General features: G+C 47.1%; 1 protein-coding gene across 2 annotated transcripts in view; it reads right to left on the bottom strand.

The window, feature by feature from the left end:
* LOC140426674 (regulator of G-protein signaling protein-like) overlaps positions 1 to 19857 on the bottom strand; it is a 186779-nt gene that overhangs the window by 125679 nt on the left and 41243 nt on the right. The window contains exon 3 of one of the 2 annotated variants that reach the window (XM_072511757.1): positions 9603 to 9677. The exons of the other annotated variant lie outside the window; for it this stretch is intronic. Coding sequence (XP_072367858.1) covers positions 9603 to 9677 — 75 coding nt within the window. The remainder of the gene's footprint in view (positions 1 to 9602; positions 9678 to 19857) is intronic. 2 annotated transcript variants of the gene reach the window in all.

Here is a 19857-nt window from a genome sequence, read left to right as displayed (position 1 = left end):
AGAGGCCCCCCCTCCCCGGTGAAGGATCGCTTTTCCCCGCCCCACAGGTCGCCCCCCGGCCCTTCGCGCAGAGTTCCCGCCGGCAGCGACCAGGGGTAAACGGCACCGGCGGGACTCTGTTGTATCCGCGCGGCCGCTCGGCCCATCCGGGCCGGAGAATCGGCGGTCCCGCCGATTCCAGCGGCCCGTGGCCGGCGCCGCGCCGGCTCAAATGGTACCGATTCTCCGCACCTCGGAGAATCGCGCGCCAGCGCCGGGGCGTCGTGGCGCAGTTGCGGCGATTCTCCGGCCCGGGGCTTGGAAAATCGTCCCCAATATGTCCATGGCAACTTTAGTCCATGGGTGAGTAACTAGTTCGCTTTCCACTAAGGTTTGCTTACATTGTGTCGGTTGGTGCATTTGGCATATCCGACACTGTTGAACGTAGTTGTCAATACACCGATTGCCGTGCTCTTCTTCAGCATTTCTCAATGCCTTGCTGTCCTTCATGGATTTGTATGAGAAGTCTTGTCTAAGACATGATGGAATTACTATACGGTCGACTTTCAATAGAAAGTCGTCTATGATTGTTAGGTCTTCTCTGATGTTGCAAAAGTTTGTACATTTCCCTTTAGGCCAGTCAGTACGTAGATATTGTATCACTTGCTGCAGTGTCGTATCTCGTAGAGTTTCTGCCTTGATTATTTGTAGTTTAGTATCTGTGACAGGTAGCATTGCTGTGATGAAGTTGGCTTGTGCTTTATTACAGAGTCCAACGTCAACAACTTTGTTATCCTCGTGCATTGTAGATCTGGATAACGTATCTGAAAGTACAAAATCTTTCGAACCAGAGAAAGAGTTGGCAGTGTGAATTCTCTGAATCAGGTTTAGCTGGATACCTGCATCTACTCCAATAAGTGAGGATTTTGTGTCATCCACAATTTCAAAATCAAATGGAATTTTAATGTCACCACTCTGACCTATGAGGTAGCATGAACCTTTTGTTGCTATTTCATTCCCATTGTAGTCTGTTAATCTACAATGTGTCTTTTTATATACTGGACGGGTTTCTAATTGTGCACCAGTGTCCAATTTAAATTGTACCTCTGATCCATTTATTATCAATGTTTCTATCTAATCTTTATTTCTATCGGATAGTTGCCTGATTGGTTTATCATTGTTTCCATTTATTTTAGTGATTACTTCTATTATGTAGTTGTCCAGTGAAGTAGGCATAGTGAGATCAATCTTTGATATTAACATTTTTTCTTCTTCTTCCATGTTTTGTATACTGTTTTTATGCTGTTGAAATGCCTTTTTAAAATGATTCTGCTGTGTTGTTGTGCTAAATCGGCATTGTGTAAAAAAATGATTGAGTTTGTTACATGTTGTACACCTTTTTCCAAATGCAGGACGGTGTCGCTTTAAGTGGGAGTGTCCACAGCGTGTACATGTCATAACGTCGGTGACGTCATGCGTAAACCTCTTGTGCGCATGCACAAATTGATCAACTTCCAGTTCGCGTCCTTTTTCAAAGTGCGCATGTGCAAACTGATCCTGCACATGCACAGAACGTCGAACGTCCGTTTCGTGTTTTTTTCTTACCCGTGTCTGCGCAAAGCGGCTACCTTCTGCAGCACGATTTGTTTTAAACTGCACCACAGAGGCAATGGTGCCGACCACGTTGCTGAGGTTCACGCCTATTTCACGGGATTTGAATTCAGCATATTCATTGGTGGCTTGCTCACTTGCTTTACAGAGGTTGATTGCTTCTTCCAAAGTTCAGTTTGGTTTTCTTAGTAAACGTTCCTGCATTTGCTCTTCAAATATGCCAAACACAATTTGGTCACGCAGGAATGATTCTGTGATTGAGGAAAAATTGCAGGATTGCGCTGGGAGTCTCAAATCAGTTAGAAAAGAGTCAAAAGATTCCCCATTTAGCTGCACACTTTTTTTAAACATGTATCTTTCATACAACTCATTGACCTGTTTTGTGCAATGAGAGTCACATTTTTCCATTACTTTCTCATACTAATTTTTAACTTCATTTTCTGAGAAATCAAATGAGTTAAACAGTTCAAATGCCTGAGGACTTGCCAAATTTAGTAGGAGAGCTATTTTTCTAGTATCAGGAGGTGATTCAAGCGCAAAGGCAGAAAGAAAGACTTACACTGCTGCTTGAAGAATTTTGAATTCAAACCTAGTTTACCGGACATCTTGAAGTTATTTGGTTTTTGCACAGCATTCATGTTGGTCTTGGTTTTTCATTTGTCTTTGCAGATTTTCAGATGTGTAGCGATGCGCTGATTTATTTCCTTTCTTCTTTCTTACTGCTTGCTTTTCGGGAATATACTTTTGGTCCCATGTGATGATCTTTGTGAAGGATTTCCAGGATGGAAGGCGTAGTGATCACAAAGACACACAAAGCTCTTTGAAGAACTAAACTAATTTTATTAACACTACTACATTTGAGTTCTGAATAGCAAATATACATGTAAGAATTAAACTACACTCACTAACTCTACCTACTAACATTAACTATTATATCTTAACTATCTCTGCAATACACTATGAATCTTGTCTTCTTCTGCTCCAAACCTAATCTCCTCCCCCGAGCTCAAGAGCCAGTGCAATTTATAGTACTGTCCCTTAGCTCCCTCTGGTGGCTAGGCTTAACATAACATTAACTCTTTGCATGCAGTACATTTGTATATGTCACAGTGGGGAAGTTCAGTAAGTATTTACGACGTTTATCACTTATTGTCTGAAAAGTTTTTTTGTGGTTTATAGTTTGTATATTCAGTGGTAACGAGGGCCAGGAAAGAAGACCCTAAAGGATTGGATATAATCTGATATCAAGCATTTTCCAAAGGTTTAAATTAAAGTAGCAAGTCATGGCAGGAGAGCTCAAAGCTGTGGCATGCGCCTCGAGGGAAGCCAGGAACATTTCCAGTGCCCGGGGCTAGCCTGTGTGCAGGAAGTGTCTCCAGCTGCAGCTCCTGGAAGCCCAGGTTTCAGACCTAGAGTGGGGGCAAGGCGGAGAGTATTGTGGACAGCAGGTATAGAGAGGTGGTCAGACTGCAGGCCCTGACTCCACAGGCAGGAAGGGAATGGGTGACCACCAGACAGGGCAAGAGAGCGAGGCAGGCAGTGCAGGAATCTCTTGTGGCTATTCCCCTGCAAAACAGATAAACCGCTTTGGATACTGTTGAGGGGAATGACCTCTCAGGGGAAAGCAGCAGCAGCCAAATTTTGTTGCGCCACGGTTGGTTCTGTTGCAGAGGGGAGGAGTAAAAAGTTTGGGAATGCAATAGTTATAGGGGATTCAATCATAAGGGGAATAGACAGGTGTTTCTGTGGCCACAAATGAGACTTAAGAATGGTATGTTTTACGTCCCTGCTGCTAGGGTGAAGGATGTCTCGCAGCAGTTACAGAACATTCTGGAGGGGGAGGGTGCACAGCCAGTGGCCATGGTGCACGACGGTACAAAGGACATTAGTAAAAAAAAAAAGGATGAGGTCCAAAAAGCAGAATTTAGGGAGTTAGGAAGAATGTTGAGAAGTCGGACCTCAAGGTAGTGATCTCAGTATTACTAGCCGTGCCACATGCTAGTCAGAGTAGAAATGACAGGAGCTACCGGATGAATATACGGCTGAGGAGATGGCGTCAGGGGGAGGGTTTGAGATTCCTGGGGCATTGGGACCAGTTCTGGGGGAGGTGGGACCTGTGCAAAGTGGACGGGTTACACCTGGGCAGGACTGGAACTGATGTCCATGGGGGAGTACTTGATAGAGTGTTTGTGGAGGGTTTAAACTAAAATGGCAGAGGGGTGGGAACCTATACAAGGAGTCTGAGGAGGAGAAATCAAGGAAAAAAACAAAAGACAGAAAGAAAGAGGAATAAGAAAAGTCATAAGCAGAGAAACCAAGGTCCAGAATCAAATAGGGCCACAGTGAAAAATAATGGGAGTAGAACAAGGTGCGGTAAAAAGACAAGCCTTGAGGATTTATACATTAATGCGCAGAGTATTCACAATAAAATGGATGAATTAATTGCGAAAATAGATGTAAGCGTTATGATATAGTTGGGATTACAGAGATATGGGGTGTCCAGGGGTATTCAGTATTTAGAAAGGACAGACAAAAAGGAAAAGACGGTCGAGTGGCAGTGCTGTTTAATGAGGGAATTAACACAATAATTTTTTAAAATATTTTTATTCTCTCCCTTTTCCACATTTTCTTCCAAATTTACACCCACCAACAAACACTAATCAGTAACGAATACAATGTCAATCCCCATATCAATAACAACAATCTCATCCTCCCACCAAACCCCCACATAACAGCCCACATTTAACACAAACAAATAACAAAAAGGAATCAGGAATCACCCATAGTCACCATTAACATATACAGTCCCCCACACCCAACCACTGCCCCCTCCCCCCACCCAGCGTTCAATGTAATCCAATTCTTGAAAGTGCATAATGAATAACGCCCATGAATTGTGGAACCCCTCCAACCTTCCCCTCAGTTCAAACTTAACCTTCTCAAGAGTTACGAATTCCAGCAGGTCCCCCCGCCACGCCAGGGCACAGGGGGGAGAGGTTGATCTCCTCCCTAACAGGATCCGCCTTTGGGCGATCAACGAGGCAAAGGCTACAACATCTGCCTCTGCACCCGTTTCCAACCCCGGCTGGTCTGACACCCCAAATATGGCCTCCCGAGGGCCCGGGTCCAGTTTCATGTGCACCACTTTAGAGATTACCCAAAAAACCTCCTTCCAGTAATCGTCAAGCTTTGGACAGGATCAAAACATATGAATGTAGTTTGTGGGGGGCCCCCCGCAACGTTCACACACATCCTCTACCCTTTCAAAGAGTCGGCTCATCCTCGCCCTCGAGGTGTTGTAGAAACCGACTATTTTTTAATACACCCGATAGGTAAAAGATAGCTATTTAGCGTAAATATTAAGCCCCAGTCTTTAAATACCAATTTAACATTCACTCATAACCTCAAGCCATCTCAAAACATAGAGACACAAAACAGCATAATTCCATTATAGATTAAAACAGCACTTTTACTGAGCTAACAAATACATTTGCAAGACAGTTTGACACTAGACTTGTGCTATACCATTTATCAGATCAAGGACATAGCAACATCATAGCAACGACATAGTAATATGAAGGCACCATTGTTCATAATATTGATAACAGCTAAGTCAGCAGAAGACCAATTCAAGATGGTTGTGATAACAGCACAGAATTGCATTCCATAACATGCACAAGTATGCAGACATGAAATATTTAAAACTAATGTTGCACATTGAAGATTGACAGCTGTCAAATCAAACTCATTTGATTCTAACCCAAACCAATTAGGATGACTTAGAGGTGTAGATAGATGGCTAAAGACTGATATGATTTTGTATAACCGTGTGGGTCCGTATGGCCATCTTTATTCCGGAATCATCTATACATTGATCTAAACTATTCGCTATCTCTATACTTTCACTTTTCCACTCTACCTCTTGAAGTAAATACAAGCTGTTTTGCCGTAAGCAAGAAACCATTTCTGTATTATTTTGAAAGTTAAATTGTGTACAAGTTGCTTCTCTTTAAGTCCTTTTTGCTAGCCGGACTTATTAGAGAATAAGATTTAAGTGACTCTCAATTGTAATCAAATAGAGGCAATAAACGATTCTTATTTGCACCCGAGAAGTTTTAACTCAAATTTCTACTGAGTTTTAGTGTTCGCAAGTGCCACTAGATCCGCATGGTAGATCTCTACAGGTGTGCTCCATATACCACCTTCAGCTGTATCAGCCCCAACCTCGCACACAAGCTGGAGGCGTTCACTCTCCGGAGCACCTCACACCAGAACCCCTCCTCGCATTAACACAATAATGAGGAAGGATATTAGCTCCAACAATGCGGAATCTGTATAGGTAGAGCTGAGAAACACCAAGGGGCAAAAGATGTTAGTGGGGGTTGTATATAGACCCCTAAACAGTAGAAGCATAGAAAATAGGAGTAGGAGGAGGCCATTCTGCCCTTCAAGCCTGCTCCACCATTCATTATGATCATGGCTGATCATCCAATTCAATAGACTAATCCCACCTCCCCCCCCCCCCATATCCTTTGATCCCTTGTGCCCCAGTTGCTCTCTGCAGTGGTGATCTGGCATTAAACTGGAAATTATAGACGCAAGCGATAAAGGAACATCTCCAATCATGGTGATTTTAATCTGCATATAGAATGGGCAAATCAAATTAGTCACACTATCATAGAGGATATTATGTTGCGGACCTAACTAGAGAACAGGCCATCCTAGACTGGGTATTGTGTAATGAGGAAGTTGTGCGAGCCCCTTTGGGGATGGGCGACCATAATATGACAGAATTTTTCATCAAGATGGAGAATTACGTAGTTGATTCTGAGACTAAGGTCCTGAATCTAAATAAAGGAATCTAAGATGATCTGAGGTGCGAGTTGGCTATGATGGTTTGGGAAACATTACTTGAAGGGATGACAGTGGATAGGCAATGGCAAACATTCAAAGAGCGCATGGGTGAACTGCAACAATTGTTTATTCCTGTCTGGCTTGAAAGTAAAATCATAGAATCATAGAATTTACAGTGCAGAAGGAGGCCATTTGGCCCATCGAGTCTGCACCGGCTCTTGGAAAGAGCACCCCATCCAAGCCCACACCTTCACCCCATCCCCACAACCCAGCAACCCCATCCAACACTAAGGGCAATTTTGGACACTAGGGGCAATTTAGCATGGCCAATTCACCTGACCTGCACATCTTTGGACTGGGGGAGGAAACCGGAGCACCCGGAGGAAACTCACGCATACACAGGGAGAATGTACAGACTCCGCACAGACAGTGACCCAAGCTGGGAATCGAACCTGGGACCCTGGAGCTGTGAAGCATTTGTGCTAACCACTATGCTACCGTGCTGCCAAAATAGGAAAGGTGGCCAAACCATGGTTTACAAGGGAAATTACAGAGAGTATTTGATCAAAGGAAGAGGCATACAAATTGACCAGGAAAAATAACAGACCTGAGGATTGGGAGCAGTTTAGCATTCAGCAAACGTAGAGCAAGGGATTGATTAACAAGTGGAAAATGTACGGGCGTAAGCTTGCGGGGAACATAAAAACTGACTGTACAAGTTTCTATAGGTACCTGAAGACAAAAAGATTGGTGAAGACAAATGTAGTTCCCTATTGAAATCTACCATGCGATTTAAGTGTAGTCTCGTATTACTTTTAACTCAGTAGAAATTTAAGCTACACGTCTCGGGTGCAAAATGAAATCTTTTATTGTATCTATTGATTATAATTGAGAGTTTGAAATCTTCTTGTGGTTACAAATCAAATGTTCCCAGAAAGCCCCTGCAGAAGGCTTTTAAGAGATATAATTAACTTAGTGGTTTACAAACAAATTGAATTTTCAAAATACAGTAATGGTTTTTTGCTTGAAGCAAACAGCTTGCGCAGACTTTAAGAGTTAGAGTGGAAATATGAAAATATGAAATAAGGATAACGAGTAGTTAGGTAAAAAGTATAGAGTGATCCTGGATGGAAAATGGCTGCCCGGACCTATATCTTTAAGGAAAATGTTATCAATCTGAATCCATCTGTCCCTACCCTTGTAATGTGCTGATTGGCTTGGATGAGACTCAAATGTATTTGATTGGATGGTTAGTTGTCAATCATCAATGTGCATGAATATGTTGCATCTTTGAATGTTTGTTGTGTATTGGAATGTGATTTACACTTTTAATCAGCTCTGGTTTCTACTGTTTTTTTTGCTGACTGCACATTTTGGACACTGGCAGATTCATTTTATCCATGTTAACTTATTGAGACCGTCATTGAATTGTTTCATTCGCTTCGAGTTAGACCGTAATGTTGCAAATGTTTCTTTCATTATTGCAAGCTGTACAATTTAGAATCTGAAATTATGTTTGCAGTCTTATGATGGAGTTCATTTTAATAAGACAATTTTGACATGGGCTTTTGTATTTACATTAAAATGGCTAAATCAATTCCCATTTTACCTATCAGAAATAGCTGGTTCCCTTCAGTCCTCCCTTTGATAAATCGAAAGATTAAGTGAGATATATCATAATAAAATAAAAGGAAGGAGAAAATGCGATAGGATAGCTAAAAGCACGAAGAGGAATTTCTTTGTTTGAAAACAACCTTCAACAATAGAGCGGACAAGCTTTGCATTTCAAGCACTACAGCAAAAATTCTTAAAATTTTAAAAGAATTATTATTATACAATAAGAATTAATCAATTAATTGAATTTGATTCTACTGATTCAGTATTAATCTTTTAGCAATACATTCGTAATATAGTCAAATAATTGATAGGTTTGATCAAACAGTCAAATAATTGATAGGTTAGTAACTGTTCAACAGTAATATTTTAGTTCTATTTCATTGAGTGGTGGTGCAGTGGGATTAATGTGGATCATTCTGATTGGTGGGGCCCTACGCTTAGTGAATAGTTGGCTAACGCATTCGATCACCAGAAATGTCATGTAGATGATGAATCCTGCTACACAAAAGAAAAAGATTGGCTGTACTATGGACATTCCTGCTAAATCAATGACCCTTTTACCTATCAGAAATAGTTGGTTCCCTTCAGTCCCTTATAGTCAGAAACTGGGGAATTTATAACGGGGCCAATGAAATGGCTGAGCAACTAAATACATACTTTGGTTCTGTCTTAACAAATGAGGACACAAATAAGATACCAGAAATGCTGGGGGACACAGGTTCAGTGAGAGGGAGAAACTGAAGGAGATTAATATCAGTAGAGAAATGGTGTTGGGGACATTGATGGGATTGAAGGCCGATAAATCCCCAGGGCCTGATGATCTACATCCCAGAGTACTTAAGGAAGTGGCTCTAGAAATAGTGGATGCATTGGTGGTCATCTTCCAAGTTTCTGTAGACTTTGGAACAGTCCCTGCAGATTGGAGGGTGGCTAATGTAACTCTGCTATTTAAAAAGTGAGGTGGAGAGAAAGCAGAGAATTATAGACCAGTAAACCTGTCGGCAGTAGTGGAGAAAATTGTTGAATCCATTATCAAAGATTGTATAACAGGACACTTAGATAAGAGTCATCAGACTCAAAACTTTAGCTCTTTTCTCTCCCTACAGATGCTGCCAGATCTGCTGAGATTTTCCAGCATTTTCCCTTTCGTTTCAGATTCCAGCATCCGCAGTAATTTGCTTTTACTTAGAAAACAGTGGCAGGATTGGACAGAGTGAGCATGGATTTACGAAAAGGAAATCATGCTTGACAAATCTACTGGAACATTTTGAGGATGTAATCAGTAGAGTTGATGAGGGCGGGCCAGTGGATGTGGTGTATTTGGACTTTCAGAAGACTTTTGACAAAGTCCCGCATAAGAGATTAGCGTGTAAAATTAAAGCGCATAGGATTAGGGATAGTGTATTGAGATGGATAGAAAACTGGTTAGCAGACAGGAAACAAAGTGATGGGTAAAGGGGGGGGTGCGGTGCTGGGGAATGGACAGGGTGTGCACTGTTTGACCGTATCTGTGCTCTCTGCTTCAATCACTTAGGTCTCACCAATTCAGATGGCAGCTCAGGCTGGAGTTCCCATTGGCTGTCTTTGAAAATATAGATTGGAATCTGTCCAAAAACCTGAAAAACAGATAACAGGTGCTATCACTCCCACCAGTCCACGCTCCTCCCTCTTAAAGGCACACTTCCCTTTAATGAATATTCTTTCACAACCATTTTGTTCTATCCGAGTTCATCAGGCGAATGTCAGCAAATGAAAGCACCATATTCAAACATTGTTGACGAACAACTGCTGCCATCGTAACGCATGGAGCCAAATGTTGGGTTGGCGACTCAGATTGGTTGCGACCCTGATAATTTGATCACATGACAGGCCATCGCCAACCACCACATGCGGTCTTATAACCTCCTTGTCTGCCAATATCAATATTTTTGTACCCGATAGGAACTTAACTACGCAGAAGCTTATAGCCAAGTTCCGCACACATGAGTACGGCCTGAACCGGGACCTTTGATTCATGTCGTATTACATTTGCCCCCCCCCCCCACCATCTGGCCTGGGCTTGCGAAATCCTGCCAACTGTCCTGGCTTGAGACAATTCACACCTCTTTAACCTGTGATTATCCCTCTCTCCAGTTGCTATGTCTGGACCTGTAAAGACTTAATTACCTGCAAAGACTCGCATTCAAAGTATCATCTTGTATCTTTGACTTTGTCTATATATATGTTTCTGGAACCCACCTCTTCAATCACCCGAGGAAGGAGCAGTGCTCCGAAAACTAGTGATTCGAAACAAACCCGTTGGACTTTAACCTGGTGTTGTAAGACTTCTTACTGTGCCCACCCCAGTCCAACGCCGGCATCTCCACATCAATGTTATAACTGGACGGGAAGATCCCAGAATGGAAGTCTGGCTCAAAAGACTGTAACTGTTACAATTTAAAAAATCAAACATGGAGGAACTGAGTCACCGGACCACTAATTATCATTTAAATACCCAGATTACAGCCAGGATGCCATTTAGTACTGTTCACACAAATGGGAGATCTTGCCAAGAGGGGGATGAGGGGGTTTGTGGAGGCCTCCACAAGGTTGGGCAGGGTGTGAGAGGGTCACAAAAACAGGGGAGGGGGTCTGAAAGGAACTAGGGGTAAGATAGGGGCTGCTGAACAAATTGGTGCCCCACCTGCGAAGAGCCAATCCTCTTTAAGTGTGGTCTCGGTGGAGAGAAACTCGCCAAGGCCAAAAGAAACGGCAAAATGCCGTTGGATAACGGGGTTTTTCCCAGGGCTGCAGTTGTTGAGAAACATCCCACTAAACGCACCATTCAGGGTACCTCAACTTGAGTCTGTAATGATGTGTATATTGACTGGGATGTAAAGAGTTAACAAGTTAATGAAATGCTGTTACTACGAGAGGGAACTACAGAACCATCATATATATATCATGTGACTTTGGGGATTCTGGGAGTCAGGAGTTAGAAGGCAGCTGGAAGAGTGCCAGGCCTAGGAGCATTTGTACTTGAGAAGTCTTCAGGTAGAGAGAGCATAGTTTAATATAGAAACCTTCTACTTTAGGAATGTGAACAAATCTTAGTAGTGTAATAAATTTATAGTTTTGTTTGTTAACAAAGCTTTGTGTTTTTTATTCAACACTATGCATCTGAGCCATCAAGGTAAAGCAAAATAGAGAACACAACATGGTACCAGGAGTGGTCTTAGAGTAGAATAGTCAGTTTTAGGGAGAAAGAAAGAATCTCCGCTTGAAAAGAAAATTGCGAAGAAAAATCTCATCCAGGTTCCATTAGCAACAATCAGACTCCAAGAGCAATGAACAGAAGCATCACAGAAAGAAATACCCAGTAGAAGCTTCAGGGAGACTCCAAAGTTATTCAGGACATCGGGTAATGTATATGTGAACTGGAGAATTTTCAAACAAGACTTTGAACGCTACCTCTCAACCTCAAACCTCCAAGCAGTCAGTGAGAAGCGAAAGATTGTGCTGTTACTCATTTTGGCTGGACCGCAGGTTATAGAATTGTACGGCAGCACAGTAGCATGGTGGTTAGCACAATTGATTCACAGCTCCAGGGTCCCAGATTCGATTCCTGGCTTGGGTCACTGTCTGTGCGGAGTCTGCACGTTCTCCCCGTGTGTGCGTGGGTTTCCTCCGGGTGCTCTAGTTTCCTCCCACAGTCCAAAGATGTGGTTAGGTGGATTGGCCATACTAAATTGCCCTTCGTGTCCCAAATTGCCCTTAGTGTTGGGTGGGGTTACTGGGTTATGGGGCCGGTGCAGACTCGATGGGCCGAATGGCCTCCTTCAGCACTGTAAATTCTATAACTCATTCCACTTTGAGAATGAAGTTGAAAAAAATAAGTTTGATGTGATCTTTGAAAAATTTGATAGCTGTTGCGAGCTTAAAAGAAATGAAAAGCTGAGTAAACGACTGCAAATCAACAACAAGGCTGGAAGATTCTATTAAAACATCCCGTGCGAGTAAAGCAACTAAAAATAGAAGATCCAAAACGTTAGTGCGAGAAGGTGGCGCGAAAATACTCAACGTGGTCGATGCTGTTGAAGCGGTGGTGCAGGTAGAAATTAAGCGCGCTGGAAATAAAGGCCAGTTTGCGCAAGTGCACATGAATAAAAGCCCGCTTTGGAAGTTGGGCATTTCGGACATGCGCAGTTAAAGAAAAAATGCAATTCGGATAGTGAACGTTCTGCACATGTGCGGGACCAATTTGCTCATGCGCACTTTGAAAAACGACGCGATCCGGAATTTGACCATTCTGCGCGTGCGCACAATGTTGCGCAAGCGCACTTGTAAAAAAAGAGCGCACTCCAGCCAACGATCGATTTACGCATGCACAATGGAAGTTTGCGCAGGACACCACAAACGTGCAGCTGTTGTGGCCACGTCCACTTAAGAAAAATATGCCTGGCAATCGGAAGAATGTGTTTGAAGTGCAAAAACCTAAATCAATGCAGCGCAGGGACGAAACTTAAAAGAACGGGCAGCACGGTAGCATTGTGGGTAGCACAATTGCTTCACAGCTCCAGGGTCCCAGGTTCGATTCCGGCTTGGGTCACTGTCTGTGCGGAGTCTGCACATCCTCCCCATGTGTGCGTGGGTTTCCTCCGGGTGCTCCGGTTTCCTCCCACAGTCCAAAGATGTGCAGGTTAGGTGGATTGGCCTTGATAAATTGACCTTAGTGTCCAAAATTGTCCTTAGTGTTGGGTGGGGTTGCTGGGTTATGGGGATAGGGTGGAGGTGTTGACCTTGGGTAGGGTGCTCTTCTCCAAGAGCCGGTGCAGACTCGATGGGCCGAATGGTCTCCTTCTGCACTGTAAATTCTATGATAATCTATGAAACAGCTGAAAAAGAAAACTTTTGCAGCACCATTGAAGCAGCAGTTTACAACATGAAAGACCCCAGAAGGAGGGCAGTGAAAGACCCCACTGGAAGGGCACTGAAAGACCCCAGAAAGAGAGCAGTGAAAGAAGATGACAATATTAACCAATATGAGAATACAGAAGATAACTCATACATTGAAGAATATTACGCAGATATGGCTGAAATATGCGGCTTAACTGATCATTCCACTAGTCACACGATTGAAAATCTAAATACCACTGTAATAAAGGTAGATTAATCCAATACATTGATGGAATGGCAGAATGTTGTGACATCTGATGGCAGTAATCTGACAAATGAACAAGAAGAAGAAGACTATGAAGGTATCTCTAATTTATTTGCTGAGCCAGAAGAAGAAGACTATGAAGGTCTATCACATGTATTTGCCTAGCAACAAAAAGACTATGAAAGTCTATCCACTGTATTTGCCAGCAAGGACAACAGTGAAGAAGCAAATAATGAGCAACAAAAAGGCGGCTATGAAGTCTATCCACAGTATTTGCGACGAGTGACAAAGTGATCACCAGTAGAGTACAAGCTGTGCAGGACCACGGCGAGACTGACAGATCTCAGCTGGACTGTACAGAGGCTGACAATCAGAGTGCAACACTGATCAGATCAATTGAGGGCACATCAATTGTGAACAGCCGACAGGAAAATGACATCTTGGAGAAGTTGATTCCTGAAGAGAAGCACAGATACATCAGATCATCCAACAGGAACTGATATCACAAAGCCTGACGAGACATCAGATAATCCTAAGGACACGGATGGTAAACAAGTTAACATTGAATCAACCAAGCGAAAAGGAACTGACCCTGAGCGCACCAATAGTTATATACTCAGAGGTACGACTGTGATACCAAAGGACAATTCAATGACAATTTATGGCACCTGAATGATGTCAAAGTGTTGAAACTTGCAGTCATGCTTCACAAACCGTACAAGATGGTAAGCAATCCAGATGACAACCAGACAAGGGGCTGCAGCAGAGTGTGTGTAACACACTACCATTCAAGGTGGAACAAACCGATGCGTGTGTTGACAATACCAAGTTCACGCATAATGGCACCGATGTCAGGAAGAACAGGATATTGTTTGGAAAGAAACAACAACATTACAATGGTCTGGAAGTGGTGGTTCTTGCTGAAAAACCAGATACCAAACAGGTTTTGAAGGCAAAGGAAACACAAAAGCAACATCACAAGCACAGAAAGAGACCACGTCAGATAACGAACATGGTTCAACCATTCGGACATTTGATGGTTTGGGCTGATGACTTGTTGGTACTGTAACACACTACCACAGTGAAGACTGAGTGCATACTTACATTTGTGGACTGTAAAAAGTTTCAAAAAACAGTTTAAATAAAAATTGTTAACTAGCACTCAATTGCTTGTAATGAACAGACAATGATGCTGATATATGTTTGTCCAAATCTCCAAACATCTTTGAAAAAAAGGGGGATGTAATGATATGTATAATGACTGGGATGTAAAGAGTTAACAAGTTAATGATAATGCTGTTACCATTAGAGGGAACCACAAACAGTCATATATATCATGTGACTTTGGGGATTCTGGGAGTTGGGAGTTAGGAGAGAGTTGGAAGAGTGCCAGGCCTAGGAGCAGTTGTACTTGAGAAGTCGGCAGTAAGAGATAGCATAGTTTAATAGACAATCCTTCTACTTTAGGAATGTGAATGAATCTTAGTTAGTCGTGTAATAAATGTATAGTTTTGTTCGTTAACAAAGCTTTATGTTCTTTATTCAACACTACGCATCCGAGCCATCCAGGTAAAGCAAAATAGAGAACGCAACAGGGTCCAAATCGCGCCCTATATCTTCCGTGGAAACCTCCGTCCCTGAGTGTTGACACCGGGGCAGGATTCGCGGACTTCTACGAAAGCAAAACTGGCACCACACCTCACCGATTCCATGACCATTAAGGGGGTAGTAACGGCACCACATGAAACACAATCGATTCCAATGGGAAACAGTGACGGTTTCGCCGGATTCGCAATTGACACTCAGGAAACTGACAAGCTGCAGCTGCATATACACACTGCCCTCTCCACACACACTATCCCAGCCAACAAGATGGCAGCGAGGAGACCGGCACTGCATTCCATGGACGCCGACCACGAGACCCTGCTGAACGCCGTGGAGAATAGGCGGGTGACCCTGTACCCGGCACGGGAAGGAGGCTGCCCGCTGCTGCAGTTTGCCGAGTCTGGGCGCAGATGGCAGAGGCGTTCAGCGCCAGGGGCAACACCATCCGGACCGGCCAGCAGTGCCATGAAAAACTGCACGACCTCTTCAGCGCGGCCAGGGTGAGTAGGCAGCACTGTGTCCCTGGCACTAACCCCCGGCCCACACACCTGTATAAACCCCCCCCAAACCTGGACCACATGCCAGCACCCATACTGCTACCATGGCCGGGTGCCCTGGTCACTGAAGCCACCAGCTACACACTCCCTGGGCTGCATGCGTTGGACTGTCTAACACTGTTTTTTCTGCCCCCCCCCCCCACCTCCCCCAAGGAGAAGGCCGTCCATAACCGCCGGACCTGCGGCCCCTCACCCCTGAACGGCGGGCCTGAGGAAAGGGCAGTCGCCAGGATGGATGTCGACATCGGGTGAGGATGTAAGATCCCGCTGAGTTGCAGTTCCCTGTGCCACGTGTGTCACCCCCAACGCCACCCCCACAACGCCCTCATCCCCACACCACCCTCACTCCCACACCGTCCCCACCACCCCCCTTACCACCTTCACACCCACCACCACACTCACACCCACCCTCACATCCACATCACCCCCAACCCCACACCATCCCCCCCCCCCCCCCCCCCCCCGCTGCACTTGCACCGCCACCCCTCCTCTCCCCTCTGAAACACCCCCCCAACACGCCTCTGGCCCACGGTCTAATCATGCACCTTGCATTGTGCCTTGCAGGAGCTGCTGGTGATGGGGAGGGTTCTTCTGGTGTCCCCCGACCCCAGCCACAGCAAGAACCCCAGATGCTGACCAGCAACGATGACACCGGCATGGACGGGAGCCATCGGCTCAAAACCAAGGACACCCCGGAGCTCGGGTCTGGTGATGACACAAATTCCTCGTCACAGTCTCCAACATCTGTCTCCAACACCCTCCACCATCCCAGACACTCACCTCGATGGGGCACTTTAGTGAAGAGGCTCCTGGGACACTCTCTGGTGTGCATCACATACATGATCCTGTACAGCAGGTGGAGGTAGTGAGGGGTGGGCGGTCAGACGGCAGGCTCACCTCAGGGTCTAGCTGCCGTCCAGATAGGTTTTCGGCTTCATAGAATTTTTTTTACAGTGCAGAAGGAGGCCATTCAGCCCATCGAGTCTGCACCGGCTCTTGGAAAGAGCACCCTACCCAAGGTCAACACCTCCACCCTATCCCCATAACCCAGCAACCCCACCCAACACTAAGGGCAATTTTGGACACTAAGGGCAATTTATCATGGCCAATCCACCTAACCTGCACATCTTTGGACTGTGGGAGGAAACCGGAGCACCCGGAGGAAACCCACGCACACACTGGGAGGATGTGCAGACTCCGCACAGACAGTGACCCAAGCCGGGAATTGAACCTGGGACCCTGGAGCTGTGAAGCAATTGTGCTAACCACTATGTTACCGTGCTGCCCAGACTGCCCAGACCGTGACTCCCGCAGGCTTCTGGAACAGGCAGTCCCATCGATTGCGGAGATGCAGTCGCAGAGCCAGGGACTACATGAGGGGTTGTCGGCGAACGTCCAGCACCTACAGGTGCAGTTGGAGGAGTCCAACCACATGCAGGAGGAGGAAGTGGTGCTGGCCATGCGTGCCACCCAGGCCAACATCGTACGGGTAGCGTCCGCGGTGGAGGCCTTGGAGTGAGGGTTTTGGCTATGGATCAGCATGTCCAAGGCCTGGGGCATTCTGTGCAGGCAGTGAACGAGACCCAGGACAGAGCCATCAGGTGGTAGGGGAGCCTCAGGGGATGGCTCCGCTTGCAACTCCCTCCCATGGAGTAGCCTGGAGGCCATCGGGCATCCGGAGGGAGGAGGAGGTGATATGGTCCGTCGCGGTGACTCCCGCAGCACCTCAGACGTCTCCCCTCCTGTCCCTGGCGCATCACATCAGCAGCGTAGTGGGCAGAACAGAGCGGTACCATGCCACCTGGGACACCCGAGCAGCGGCCGGGCCCATCCAGGTCCTGTTAACCCAGAAGGCGCCGCCAATGGGGACCCAGGTCAGGGCAGGTCACAGCAGGCCACCTCCACTCCTGATGTACCATTTGGGGAACCACCTAGACATAGAGTTAGGGCCGTAAGGCCAGACAGTTAGATACCAGTTAAGTTGGCACGGGTGCAGGGCACAGTTTAGCGATAGGGGCTAGGGCACGTATCTGTATATATGTTTTCACATTAAACACCGGTGCAGAATGTTACAACGTGTCTCGGTGCTCTGTCAGCAGGGTGTGAGGGATGGGCTGGGGGTGGGCTTGGCTCAGGGACCGCAGTTCAGCTAGTGCTCACCGCTCCGGCGTTCCACCCCCCATTCCCCCGCCCTCCCCATCTCCACCTCAATCACCCCAGGGAATCGATGGGAGTGTGATGGAATGGCCAGCTCGCAGGCAGGGATCACCCAGGTGGAAAGTGCAACTGTAGACAGGAGTCAGACGTCAGCAAACGATGCGGAGCAGCAGAGCTCATCCCAGAGCGGGTTGTCATCATCCTCCATCCCTTGGACCAGATCCACTGTTACTACCAACCCAGGGTCCGCACCCCGTAGTGAGGCAGGTAGGAATCATGGAGGTGGTTGCAGGCAGGGGGGAATGGCTGGGTGGGGGGGGGGGGTGTCCCTGGCCAGTTCCCCCACCACCACCACTATTCGGTGAACCTGGATGCAATCAGAGTGTCCTGTGCGCATTGGCCCTGGCGCGCACATTACGCAGCCCTCCGTGCCCCATGTCCTGCCCATCCATGCCCTCTTCCGCCTCTTCCTCCAGCACGTCGCCCCTCTGCTGTGCGATGGTGTAGAGTACGCAGCAGACCACCACGATGCGAGCGCCCTCTGAGCGCTATACGGTAGGGTCCCTCCGAGCGGCCCCGGCACCTGAACCACATCTTCAGGAGGCCGAAGCACCGCTCGTTCATGCCTCTGGTCGCGGCATGGCCGTAGTTGTAGCGGGTCTCTGGGTCGGTGTCATCAGCCACGACCGCAGCGGATAACCCGTTGCCCAGGAGCTAGCCCTCACCAGTCGGGTGGGGGGGGGGGGGGGGGGGGGGCGGTGTGCATCACGAAGAGGCCAGTAACCGCGGAGTGTGCCAGGATGAAGGCATTATGCACATTGCCTGGGGGCAGACATGTAGGATGCCCAGCTGATGGTCACACACCAGCTGGACGTTCATTGAATGTAACCCCTTTTGGTTTGTGTAGAGCGGCCTGTTATCTGCAGGTGCTCATAGGGGGACATGCATCCCGTCGATCACCCCCTGGACCTGAAGCATTTCAGTGATGGCGATGAATCCTGCTGCCCGGGCATCCTGGTGGGTCCGGTCCACATTGAAATGGACGTATTGTGCCGACTGGGCATATAGGGCTTCTGTGAAGACATGGATGCACCTGTGCACCGAGGTCTGCGAGATTCCGAACAGGTCCCCAATCGCCGCCTGGAAGGACCCCGTGACATAGAGATTCAGGGAGACCGTCGCCTTCATGGCCACTGGGAACGGGTGTCCTCCCCCATTCCCCCACGGTGCCAGGTGCGCCATGACCAGCAGATGTGTCGCCCTGTCTCCCTGCTCAGCCGGAGTCTTCAACGGCATACCCGGTCCAACAGGTCCTCGAATGACAGGCGATGCCTGTACACACGAGGCCTCATGCAACGTCTCCATTGCACCTCCTCCTCCTTGGCCTCTTGGGCAGCCGGCTCTCCATCCTCACCGACTGCCTTCTGTTCCTCTGGGGCAGGCTCCGTTGCTGCAGTTATCTCCTCCTCGAGCAGCTCCAGCTCGTACAACTACAGGGCGTCCCCCAGGGCTGCGGCGTCCAGCAGGAAGGTCACCATTGCTGGCTGTATCCAATATTCATTGTCTACAGAGGGTGAAAGGCCGAAATGTCAGCATGGTGCGTACCCCCGTGCTCAACCAGGTCTAAGGGGCTACAGTGGCCCCAGTTGGCACTGCGGACTCTGCCCTGCATGTCCCCCCCCCCTCCCCCATCTCTGAACCCCTGGCCCCGTTGGTACCCAGCACCATGGGGGCTGGCACCCATATCTGCTGCCAGGGGTACTGTCAGCTGCCGCTGCCCATGCCAATGGTACGTTTCACGGCCACTGTCTGACTCCCCCCTTTAGGGGCTACTGTCAGTGTTGATCTTGGGCGGACCGTGTGATGCTCCACCGGGTGGTGGCATGATGGCAAAGGGTGCAGTGTGAGGCTGGTGGGTTGGGGGCACAGATACGGCCGGTGGCACTCTGCAGAACTAGGGGCCAAGGTGGGTGATCAGTGGGGTGCGCAGCAAGATGTCTGCCTTTCAGGCTGCGGCAATGGCGGTCTGTGCCTGAACATCATCCCAGTCCCATGGCCCGCCCTCATCCCAGAGGAGGTGGAGAATCACAGAGGCCCCGGAGAATACCGGGTCAGATCCGCTAATGGTGAGCAAGCGGTGCTTACTGTTCGTGCGGAGTGGAACGCATTGACATCGCTGTCGAGGCGCTGGAGAATTGCGATTTGGCGTGAACACGGCGTCTGCCACGATTTCAGCATCAAAACCAATTCTCGGCGTCAACCCTATCGGAGAATCCCGCCCCTTATTTTGAATGTTTACCCACACACACAACTGCCTTAAGACTACCTTTGTTTTCC

Source organism: Scyliorhinus torazame, chromosome 7 (genome assembly GCF_047496885.1).
Source record: "Scyliorhinus torazame isolate Kashiwa2021f chromosome 7, sScyTor2.1, whole genome shotgun sequence".
In the NCBI taxonomy this organism is placed as follows: domain Eukaryota; kingdom Metazoa; phylum Chordata; class Chondrichthyes; order Carcharhiniformes; family Scyliorhinidae; genus Scyliorhinus; species Scyliorhinus torazame.
Note: the sequence above shows the minus strand (reverse complement) of the source record. Positions and strands in the feature narration are given on the sequence as shown.